General features: G+C 35.3%; 1 protein-coding gene across 1 annotated transcript; it reads right to left on the minus strand.

Annotated features, from left to right (window-relative positions):
- Positions 1-699: 699 nt before the first annotated feature.
- On the minus strand, positions 700-4,831 carry LOC127626315 (dynein light chain roadblock-type 1-like). Its single transcript, XM_052102031.1, has 4 exons — positions 4,682-4,831; positions 4,231-4,302; positions 1,998-2,165; positions 700-1,109 (listed from the first exon to the last, which is right to left on the minus strand). Exons 1-4 carry the CDS (start codon positions 4,686-4,688, stop codon positions 1,066-1,068), a joined length of 291 nt encoding a protein of 96 aa, XP_051957991.1. The 5' UTR covers positions 4,689-4,831; the 3' UTR covers positions 700-1,065.
- Positions 4,832-12,920: the final 8,089 nt, after the last annotated feature.

The raw sequence follows: 12,920 nt of genomic DNA on the forward strand, positions 1-12,920 counted from the left end.
TTGTGATGATGTGAGTCTTTTGTTTATGTTTTGTTTATGTTAAAACACCCGCAATGTTGGAATCTGCACAATGTATTATTTTTATAATGGAGATGAACGTTCCTGTAAACTGTCCAATTGTTGAATAAATAAATAAATAAAAAATACAATTAAAGGAGTTAAAAGGAATAATCAAACATTCGCTCACTTTTAATGATGCTCAGATATCATTAAAACCTTTTTCATTTATGGAGTCAGATGAAATAACGAGGTAATACATAAGAGAAAATGTATTTCAGTTAATCTTGTTGTGTTGCATAACAAAGACAGTAACGCGCAGAGACCTTCACCCGTATTATTGGAGACCGCCATTGGACCGATAAACGGGCTTACAGAGTCATATGTATTACTTTTATGCTGCCTTTATTTGATTTTTGAAGCTTGAAAGGTCTGGTCACCACTCAATTGCATTTTATGGATCTACAGAGCAGAAATATTCTTCTAAAAATCTTAGTTTGTGTTCTGCATTAGAAAGAAAAGTCATAAACATCTGTGATGACATTAGGGTGAGTGAATGATGAGTGAATTAAAATTTTTGGGCGATCTATCCTTTTAAGTAATGGTCATTATCATTTTAACATAAGTTTTCGAAACTTGATGTACTTGAAGAGACTTCAACTGTCCATTTCATATACAATACAAAGCCACAACAAATTATAATACAATTAAATGCTTCACCTTTTTATTGTCCATTCTTACACTCACAAATATTTATGGTATTTCATAGTGTCAGATTGAAGCATACAGATGAAGAACAACTAGATTTCTGGCATAAGGGTCATTTTGAAAGAACAATAAATTAAGAAACAAATATTATTGGAATGATAAACAAGAGCAGTATAAAGAGAATCATATTAAAGATGGGAACTAATACAGTGAACCAAACTAATCCACTAATTTTCCTTTATGGTAACTTTGTGTTATAATATAAACTTCACTTTCCTGGAACATATGAAAAGCAAAACATTTTTGGCAATTAATTAGAAATGAAATTACTATGGAAACACTACTATGATGAATTAAGTACTACTCTGTTGGATTTTGAATGACAATCAGGAAATAGTCCTTGTCTGTGGAGAGAACAGAATGAAATATATGATTATTATATACATTACCTTATATACATAACTACACTGATGAGCCAAAACATTATGACCACCTGCCTAATATCCACTGTGTACCGCCAAAACAGCTCTGACCCGCCGAGGCATGGAATCTACAAGACCCCTGAAGGTATCCCATGGTATCAGGTGGACAGGGGTTATCTTAGGCACTCTGACTGGTCTATGGCTACGCAGCCCCATACGCAGCAAGGTGCAATGCACTGTGTGTTGTAACACATTCTTCCCGGAAAATCATGAACATATGTGATTTCACCACTGCTGACCGGGAGCACCCCACAAGCTTTGCCATTTCAGAGATGCTCTGACCTAGTCATCTGGCCTTAATAATTTGGCTCTTATCAAAGTCACTCAGGTCTTTAATCCTGCACTTACCACGTTGACTTCGAGAACTGATTGGTCCCTTAGCATCTAATCTACCCAGACCTTGTCATGTGACCTTGTTAGGAGATTATCAATGTTATTCACTTCACCTGCAAGTGGTCATAATATATTGGCTCATCAGTGTGTGTGTGTGTGTGTGTGTGTGTGTATATATATATATATATATATATATATACACACACATGAGTAAATGATAAAAGAATATCACTTTTGGGTGGACTATCACTTTAAGTCTCTTGGCAATTATCTGACTGAGAAATAAGCATACCCATCTTATCCTGCTGTATAACAATTGGAAACTAATAATTTACTAATTTCAAGACAAACACTGTTATTAATCAAACACTGCAGCTAAAAATTGCCATTGTATAGGCTATTTGTTGTGACATTACCACATACCTAATAGTTAGCTGGATATGAGCAATACATGTTAATAAGTTCACTTCTATTTACCTGGGGCAATCATGATCTCATTCTTCTTCGAGCGAACCCTGAGAAAAGTGAGGTCGTTCTGAGGATCAACTTCTCTCACCATGCTCCGTGCCTTCATGAGCAGCTGCTGGATATGTGCAGCATACTGTACAGTGCTCGAGTTATCAAGGGTGCTTTTGATAGGGATGCCTATTGAAAGAGAGAGCACGGGAACTGAAAGTTAAGACAACAAAGTCTTCTTTGTTTTATACATTTCTGGCTTCCACTTAAACATTAAAAAAATGGAACAGCAATGTCATGGTTTTGGCTTCATAAAAATATTTTCGGCGCCGTCCAAGAGGAATTTTGTGCTGCCGAAGCAAATGTAATGATATTCGTCTTGTGTTTGCTACTTTATATGAGCCAAATGCTTTTCATCTGAAACACGGTGCAACCGAAGCCTGGTTTTGGCATGTGTTTTGCACGAGACATTAAAGAACCACTTGCACAAGTGATTCGCACTGAAAGTGTTGTTTATTGCGCTATAGAAAAGGTCAAATCTCTCAAACAGCCCCGAACATTATGAACAACACTGTGCCATGCGCCAAAATAACTTTTTTATTTTTTTATTATAATTTTAATTAATTTAAAACTAAATTAATAAAAATTATAAAATGTAATTACATTTAATTATAAGATTTTTAATTTTATATTTTTGTATTAAAAAATCTATTAGGTGGAATCTATTAGACTTCATTGTGGCAGTAGTAATTTAACTTTCTAAATGTGTTTATGCTACTACTTTTTCCATAACAAATACTATTACTTTTATGTATTTGTTTGTTTTTGAAATACCACAGTAATGAGGAGCAATCCATGGTCTTACTATATGCTAATAGCATTGCTCTCTAAATATAATGGCAATCCCTAACTAGTTCTATAGAAATTAGGTGTTAATTAAATTTGGTTTGATTTCACATTTTTTTCTTCATTTCTACTCAAGAAAAAAGTGGAGAAAATTTTGTATTCCCGGAAAAAATATTTTTAATTGCTCTTCAGGACAAATACTTTAATTTTTGAATTATTATTTTTCTCTTAAAAATTGTCGTAAAGATAACCACACAGTTGTCTTAAATCCCAAAAGATAGGAGGTTTAATTAATTTACTGGGTTGTTTTACATGTGACACGTTCTATCATGTTGAGTAGGAAGTCGCAATGGGCTGTGTATGTAGAAATGTGATTCTTGGGGCCTGGATAGCTCAGCGAGTATTGACGCTGACTACCACCCCTGGAGTCACGAGTTTGAATCCAGGGTGTGCTGAATGACTCCAACCAGGTTTCCTAAGCAACCAAATTGGCCCGGTTGCGAAAGAGGGTACAGTCACATGGGGTAACCCCCTCGTCATCACGATGAGTGGTTCTCGCTCTCAATGGGGTACGTGGTAATTGTGCATGGATCGCGGAGAATATCACGAGTCTCCACATGCTGCGAGTCTCTGCGGTGTCATGCACAATGAGCCACGTGATAAGATGTGCGGATTGACGGTCTCAGAAGCGGAGGCAACTGAGACTTGTCCTCCACCACCCGGATTGAGGTGAGTAACCGCACCACCACTAGGACCTACTATGTAGTGGGAGTAGGGCATTCCAAATTCTGAGAAAAGGGAAATAAAAAATAAAAAGATTCTCCCAAAAACACGTTTTTTACTGTTTTGTATTTTATGTTATTTTATCTTCAGCTTTTAAACCATGTAAATGTAATCACAAAATTCAAACAATAAATGTTGTTTTTGTGGTGACCAATCATCCAAGTCAATTCAAAGTAAATTCTCCTATGATGTTAATGACGTTAAACTAAGGCATCTCACACTTTATGTATTTTAAAAAATTATTGCGAGGTGCTTGCTACTTAAAGAAAATGGTTAATAGATATATAGATACATTTATTGTTACAAATGAACAGTGTTGAAGTACTGAATTTGTTGTATTAGACAAGGCAACCTCATGAGCAGCCTCGTATAATCAGACAATGTCAAAGCCTGTCATATATCATCTTAAGAAAACTAATTTATAAGATCTTATAAGAAAATATGAGAACTTCTTCAAGAATTGCATCACTCAAACATATTTTTATTAATCCTAAGAAATGTCTTATTTTTTTCATTTTAGTAGACCCTAAAAGTAACTCATATCCAATGTAAATATAAAATGTAATTAAATAATTATGTTGTGTATTAATGTATTGCAATTATGTCATAAACCACCTTCGGTTACCTTCTGCATTAACTATGATGATTCCTTGCACTCCTTTCTGGCTCTGGATCCTCTTAAGTGTCTCCTCAACCTCTGCCTGCAAAATAAACGCGAAAGTGATTTAAATCAGTGAAATACACAATAAATAAAAAACAGTAAAAACAACTGTAAGTCACCGATTAATAATCGGCATGCACATCTTTCTTTCTGCATCATAGCTCTTTGAAATCCCTAAAAGAAAATGTATCTGTGGTCAAAAGATCAGATTGTTTTTTTGCATTTGTTTATTATATTTATTCGATGAATTAGCTGAAGAGCTAACTAACTAAAGGCCAAATCTCAAACATGACAACGCCCTGCACAATGTTAGCCCACAAAACCATAACAGCTACACTGACGAGATCCCAAACATGAGCTTTCGATTATATGCACACATAAGTTTATTCAATTGATGAAATAAGGTGAAATATACTTGCCATTGTAAAAGAAAGTCGCCGTTTTCGTTGCTATGGTAGATTCAGCAAGCGACGAAAGAAGCTGTTGTGTAGTGTAGTGTAGTGTAGTATGTTGACGCAAACGAACGGTTGTTCTGTACTGTCATCTGCTGGATTGGAGAAGCCGAAATTAGTTTAGTTAGTACAGCAGATCGCTCATGTTTCAACCAAAGGGCCAGGAAATGGCTGGTTAGCAGGTCCCTGTTAGCACCTGCTGGTAGATGCTGGAACTACACCACCCGATGGCAAAAATTATATTTATTCACTGACAGCCATTCAAAAGTAGCAGTTTTATGACAAAAATAAATAAATAAATAAAATCCAACAACATCTAAATTTAGATTATGTCATTACATTACAGCACAACGTCATCCTGTGACGGATTGTTTTTGAAGGGCTCCTAAAAGCGTGAAACTGATTTATATATTTTCCCCATCTATTCCCATTGACCAGTGATCAGTCACGTGACACCCGATCCCGTAACTGAGCGCGCATGAGGAAAGATGGCAGCCTCCATTTCGCTCGCTTTCTGTAAACCCTGCGCTAGCTGAGCACAGTCACAGAGATGAATTGGGATGCTAACGGATAGCTCTCTGCAGGTATTTTATAGCTCCATTATTTTAACACATAGCTACATTGTTTACTACAAATCAAGGGCGTGTCCAGATGGTGGGCATAGGGTGGCCCCTGTCCCCAAAATTTGATTGCTGCCCCCCAAATTCTAAAACCCTCAATTATTTATAGCTTAGTTTTTAATTGATTATATTAGTATAACATTAAAAGCCACAATATATGTGTTTTTATGTTTTTACTGTTATTATCCGCTTTTATCAGGACGTTTATTTTGAAGGGCTTCTGAAGAACGGGAGAGTCAAAAGAAGAGGAAAGTAGTGATGGGAAGTCCGATTCATTTCCGACAATTTCGGACAGTTCGTTTCCATGAACCTGTTCAAAAACAGATTCAGCGGTTCAAGTCACCAGGTAATGACGTCTCTAGCACGTAATTCTAACATCCCAGAGTTATCTCTTACGCTCATACATTTAAATAAAGCCATATGTGAACGCACATGGCTGATTATTACTTTTTATCCAATGAAGTTATAATAATAATGGTGCAATGGTGCAATTGTTAGCATTGTTTCATTCTGTGATCCTGCATGAATACAACTGATATTGAATACATCTTGGACAAGTTTCCTACATTAAAGTTTTGCACATAAAGCACCCAAAACAGACACTGTGCTCAAACGTGGATAAGTTCTATGTGTCTTAACGTTTTTTTTAAATAAAACTAGTCATAAGAATATTTCTAGTATGTTTTGGTTGTCATTAAAGAAACAGTTCGGTCCATGCTCGTTCACGTCCTCGGTACACGTATGCGCATAGGATCAGCAGCTCAATCATCAGACTAATCGGAAATCCTCAGCAAACTTTGACAGTTCGTTGACCGGCTCTTTCAGTTCTTTTTGACTCGGACACGACTGAAGAGCTGACTTTCGATTCTGTCTGCAGGTTTGTTTCCTTCGTTTCAAACGGGTTCTTTGGTTCAACAACAGCCTGTATGATTCCAACTCGTTCATTCAGGCTACTCAAGTCAGGTTACTAGTCATCTGCATTTAATGAATGAAATTCAGTTTCTTAAAAATGTCTATCACAGTTAGCTACACAATTCATGAAGTCTCATTTAAAAAATACAAATACAACAAGAAAACAACTATTTTATTATAATATTTTATCATTTGTATTAGTAACATCATCGAGTAAAAATGCCTACTTAATTCTCGAGATCTTCATTTGCGAATATTTTTTTAATTATTCAATATAACAGAAAGAAACATCTGTTTTATAAATGTTTTATTCGGATACTATTAATGTCTCAACGTGTTACAAATCCTCGGTAACCCTCGGCAAGCTTCGACGGTCAGTGGGAACATTTATTTTATTCATGCAAATTTTCTAAAAAATTCTGGGATGACCTTCATGTCTGGATTAGCTGGAAGTATGTAGTAACTGACTTGGATTTTAAAAGTATAAAATATACTTTTATTGTGAATTCTGATGCTAAAAGTTTAATAATATTATGGTTTTGGCCAATTATTATATACATAAATGTAGATTTTTTTTAAATCCTCCCATATGCTTGCATTTCCAGTTCCAGAAGGAACTGGCAGTCTTCTACAAATCATTAAAACATATGCATAACAAAAAAGCCCTAAAGTTGTGTAATCTTTTGAAGGTGTATTTTGATGATGAACCCCCTTGTGTGGTTTTCTTTTGTCTTCTTTTCCCTTCCCTTTGTTGTTGTTGTTTTAAAGCTATAATTTATTTATTTACCATATGTTTTGCTGCTACTTGGATTTCTTGATATTGTATTAAGTTGTTGTTCATTGAGGCATCTTTTATAATACATTCAAGCAATAAAGAGGAAAAACTAAACTTCGACCGTCAGTGTGACCAGCTCATTCAGTTCTTTTTGAGTCGGACAGTGCGGCGTGCTGCTTAGCCAGCACATTTACTTCAGCTCTGCGTCTTGCGTCATCAACCTGTAACTAAAGATTGATTCAATTTGATGTTGTGAACCGGCTTGAAAGAACAAATAATTTAATGAATCGGACATCACTAGAGGAGAGAGCAATTCACACACCCACATACATAACAATTAATGAGCCACAGTGTAGTTAAAGGAGTTTTAAAGTGCAAATTTACCCATTTAAGGTTTTTATCTAGTACCTGGTTGACAAGGGCGCAAGGTCAGTAATGTTCATTTTATGTGTTTGTATTTTGTTTATTTTTGTCTTCATGTCAGTTACAGTGTTTTATGGTCAGTTTTGTTGTTTATGCTTAGATGTTGGGTTAAATGAAAGATTTTGTTTTGTAAAATAGCCAATTGTGTTGTCTCTTTGGTTTGTTTAAATCAATTTCCACCTGCAAATTCCCATACTGTTTTATTTGCTTGTTTTAGCTCTTATGATGTGTTGTGGAGTCAAAGTATGTGAAAGGGAAAAAAGGATGACAATCACAAACATCAGTGGAAGAGAACAAATTTGTTTTATTCAACAGGACTGCTACACTTTGTTGGTTTAAATCGGAGCAGAAAGCAGTGTCAGGAAATTACAGTTATTCGAGTGGACTTGGGGGAAACACTGTGTACAGTCATCCAGATGTGGGAGCAAGTTACACATGTTCAAGTCACAAGCAAGTCTCAAGTCTTCACCATCATGTCTCATGTCAAGTCTCAAGTGCAGTGCAGACAAATCAAGCAAGTCAAGTCGAGTCCTGATGAGTTCAAGTCAAGTCGTGTAATACACACAGTAATAATTAGAGGTAAATGCTTTAAATAAATATTTATTTTTGAAAAGATGAACTTATATACATATCTTTACATACAATTTTTTAATCAAAACTACCTTGAGCTCAATGCTCTAAAGACAGTGGAGATGGTTGTGTACTTCAGGAAGAACTCAGCCTCACCTGCACCCTCTGTTACTCCACAATCGACACTGTGGAGTCTTTCCGCGTCCTGGGAACTATCATCTCCCAGGACCTCAAGTGGGAGCTGAACTTCAGCTCCCTCATCAAGAAAGCACAACAGAGAATGTACTTCCTGCGGCAGCTGAAGAAATTCAACCTGCCAAAGACAATGATGGTGCACTTCTAAACAGCCATCATTGAGTAAATCGTCACATCCTCCATCACTATCTGGTATGCTGCTACTACTCCCAAGGACAAGGGCAGACTGCAGCGTGTCATCCGGTCTGCAGAGAAGGTGATTGGCTGCAATCTGGCGCCGCTCCAGGACCTGTACGCCTCCATGACCCTGAAGCGTGCTGGAAAGATTGTGGTTGATCTCTCCCACCCCAGCCACAATCTCTTTGAGACACTCCCCTCGGGCAGAAGGCTGAAGTGCATCAGGACAAAAACACTTGCCTTATCAACAAGGCCCGGTACCCACCCTAACACTCTCCACACTCCACCTCTGGCTGTACATGCCACTGTACTTACTCTGAGGTACTGCTCTCTTTTATTTTTATTTTTACTTTTAATATATACTGTGTGGACATATTTATATTTATATTGCTTATATTTTAATACTTGTTTTTTTTATATTTAGAGAATGTGTGACACATGCCTACAACACCAAAACAAATTCCTTGTATGCGTAAAAAAAGTACTTGGCAATAAAGCTTTTTCTGATTCTGATATATATATATATATATATACACTCACCTAGAACTTTATTAGGAACAGTATGGTCCTAAAAATAGTTCCCAATATGGTCTTCTGCTGTCGTAGCCCATTCGCCTCAAGGTTCGATGTGTTATGCATTCTTAGATGCTATTCTGCACACTACAAATGTACAGAGTGGTTATCTGAGTTACTGTAGCCTTTCTGTCAGCTCAAACCTGTCTGGCCATTCTCCGTTGACCTTTTTCATCAACAATGTGTTTCTGTCCACAGAACTGCCGCTGACTGAATGTTTTTTGTTTTTGGCACCATTCTGAGTAAACTCTAGAGACTATTGTGTCTGTTGTGCATGAAAATCCAAGGAGATCAGCAGTTATACCAGTCAAACCAGCCTGTCTGGCACCAACAATCATGCCACCAATTTTCCCTATTGTGATGGTTGATGTGAACATTAACTGAAGCGGCTGACCCATATTTGCATGATTTTATGCAGTGCATTGCTGCCACATGATTGGCTGATTAGATAATCAAATGAATAAGTAGGTGTACAGGTGTTCCTAATAAGGTTCTAGGTGAGTGTATATATATATATATATATATATATATATATATATATATATATACACACACACACACACACACACACACACAAGTAAATTGCGTTAATAAACATGCATTGTATTTTTATCGAGGGCACTTAAAAATACTGTGAATAATTCTAGATACATTATTATCCAAATTGTTTAGATTTTTAGAATTAACCGGTTAAAATGTATAAAGCTGCGTGTATGCTGTGTAAAAATGCTGTCAGATTTTTCACATTGATCTAACAAAAATGGCAGACAGGCTGAATGAAAATGCTAATTTGCTCTCTGATAGTAGGTGGTGCTTATGCAGCAGAAATATAGCTGTTACCCTGGTAATGCCTGTACACAAAGCAGCTTATAAACAATACTTTATTAGGCAATATACAGAGGTTAGATGAAAAGAAATGCCATCGAAACTTTTCTGAAGAAAGTCAGTTCCCTTCAAAGATACATTTATATATAATATTCATAAAGGTTTTGCATTCAAGGGCTTTAGTTAAAGTCTTCAGAAGTCATAATCACTATGAGAGAACTTGGATTTCATCACAAGTCATTCTGTATATTTTATACTTGTCATGTTTTAAATAAAGTGTTGTGACTGCAAATCTGCCTGTTATGTTTTTATATTGCCAGCAAATGGTTATGGGATATTATTGACTGTTGAGATGGTTTAAATAAAATTTAGAGCCAATGTCGGGTCATTTCAAACTTGTCACGCTGCAAAACGTGAGATTAATCGTGAATCATTTTAATTTACTGACAACCCTCAAACATTTGAACAGTAATTTTACATATTAATCTTTCTGTATTATGAAATGATTTACTTCCCTTTCCTTCTGGTTTTTGACATGTCTGATGAAATTCAAGGTTGTGGTGGTTGTATCGGATATTTTTGCATTGCATATTTTCATACTTTTTATATTCACACGGTCCAAATCTAAAGGAGATTATTTTGGGGACAATCATCTGTCATTTTGGCACGTTGTGAGCACAGCGTTAACTGCGCAGATGCAGATCAGTTGTGCTGGCAGGCTTACATTTTTCATATGAATTAATTGATGTCTCAATAGTTTTTAAACACATTTCATTACTTCTTATAATAAGTTATTGCAAATAATAATAATAATAAACATTCACGTAATTGTCGAGTCATACAGTTCAAGTCAAGTCTTAAGTCAATGGTTCTCAAGTCAAAGTCAAGTCATTTAGTCAAGCAAGTCACAAGTCCTTAAATTTGTGACTCGAGTCAAGTAAATTTAACTCGAGTCTCCCACCTCTGCAGTCATCCGAAATAAAATATAGCTTGAATGTGCACTGTAGATCACGCTGCGTTTCACATGATTGTGACCGCGACACTGAAGTGAACCCGTGAAGAGGGCTTGAAGAAATCAGTTGAGGGACCATTTCACTAAAAACAGTGTTGGGTGTAATGCATTACTGAGTAATTAATGACTGGAATTAAATTACTTTTTCCTTGTCAAAAGTAAAGTAAGGGATTACTATAAATTTTTCAGTAATTTAATTACAGTTACTTCTGATTGTAATTGTGTTAAATACTGTATAGACTTGAGCAATTCTATATAAAACTATAGTGAATTTAAAATAAAAATGTAACGTCTAATGTTAAAATGTATGTTTTCTAATTTAATGCAGCCCCCTTAAATTCTTTGGCCAGTTCATTAATAATTTATCTGATTTTATATGACTTATTTGAAAGAATTAAAAAAACAGTTTCATATCTATCCTCATATTTTTCATCTGGTCGAGGTTGATCAGGGTTTTAGAAAGTAATTAATAATAAGTAACACAGTTACTTTTCAGACAGAGTAATTAGTACAGTAAACTAATTACACTGTAGAAGATGTAATTAGTAGTTAGTAATTAATTACTTTTTTAGAGTTACTTGCCCAAAACTGACTTTAAACAATGGTTACATTCACTGCAAACATTTCACAACGTGACAAAAATCACTATGATCATCCGTCCCGTTAGAGGTCTTAGCAGGACTGTTTTTTCCTTCCTGCTCCTGCAAGTTTGTGTCCTGCACCCGAACTCTGAATTTTACTCCATGTTCACCCACTCTTTGCCCACAGTGATTTTCTCCGCATTTGTTTTCCACATAGGGCGAAAGCCATGCAAATAGACAAGTGTACACATGTGAAATCGTTTTATTGACGTTATTGCAAATAACAGAAGCCCCGTTGACTACCTGCCTGCTCTAAATATTGTATAATTTGATGCATGTGCTGTGTTCCTCACCTTCATGCCATCCTAGATCAATACTTTATTTTTAATTTACTATGAATTGTCCTCCCTGCCCTGAAGGTGTCAATATGTGCAAAGAATGCAAATCGCCAAAAACAAAATTAGAAGAATGTGAAAGTGGAGTATATATATATATATATATATATATATATATATATATATATATATATATATATATATATATATATATATATATATATATATATATGACTTGCTTGCATTGTATTACAGAGCTGAGATAATATTAAAAAAAAAATTGTGTTCTGCAGAAGAAAGAATGTCATTCACATCTGGGATGGCATGAGGGTAAATGATGCGAGAATTAATATTTTTGGGTGAACCATCATTTTTATGCATACTATGTTGTCTATTTAACAACATCACCTTGTATTAATATGCAATGAAAAAAGATACAGGCCTGTGCACGCAGACCTTAATACTTGGTGTGCAATACACAATGACGGTAACAAACAAAAGCTATTTTTTTTTTATCATGAACAGGTAATTTTGAGTAGAAAATCAACAATACAAAGTCTGTGTAAATTAACTTGCAAACAGTGAAACCATGCAAGCTCAATAATTATTCAAGCTCTGTGCATGCTTGGAATACCAGCTTTGAAAAGTTAAGTAAAATGTACTTGTTTTATTTACCTGTGAAATGTTTTCAAATTAGCAAATAAATATGACAAGTTTTTCTACTTTTAGACTGATACATGATGCCCCTTGTAAAAATAAAAAACGGCGATTAATAATATTTAGTTATAAGCTAGAGCGTTACTTTTTGAATTTTCGAATTTAAGTAAAAATGTACAATTTACTTAAATGTTTCATGTTCACGCTTTAACCGATTCAGTGTACAAAGAATTAAATATTTTCTGATTTATTTAATAAATTGTTTTCCGATGTGCACAGTTTCTGTATTTATACAGTTAAAAGTACAGTTAAAATTGAAAAAAACAAAACTTTAACCCATATGGGAGTGCCCAACTAAACCTTTCTTTTAGCCGCTGTAAAGATTTACATTGCACAAAGTGGCCAGGCTTTAACAACAAACCTTACTGATTTTCGCCTGTCTTCAAGTGCAGATGTTGAATGTTTGTTTAAACCCCCGTGTGCATCTTGTATTTCAAATGTCTTGGCATGTTGAAAAATCAACTGCTGTAAGTTACATTACTGGCTT

Source organism: Xyrauchen texanus, chromosome 32, assembly GCF_025860055.1.
Source record: "Xyrauchen texanus isolate HMW12.3.18 chromosome 32, RBS_HiC_50CHRs, whole genome shotgun sequence".
In the NCBI taxonomy this organism is placed as follows: Eukaryota; Metazoa; Chordata; class Actinopteri; order Cypriniformes; family Catostomidae; genus Xyrauchen; species Xyrauchen texanus.

What these genes read in the sequence shown, in the direction of transcription:
- LOC127626315 (XM_052102031.1), bottom strand. An exon ending in CATCATAGTTAATGCAGAAG is followed by an intron (nt 2,166 to 4,230) that starts GTAACCGAAGGT and finishes CTCTTTCAATAG; the next exon opens with GCATCCCTATCAAAAGCACC. An exon ending in TGAGATCATGATTGCCCCAG is followed by an intron (nt 1,110 to 1,997) that starts GTAAATAGAAGT and finishes TTCTCTCCACAG; the next exon opens with ACAAGGACTATTTCCTGATT.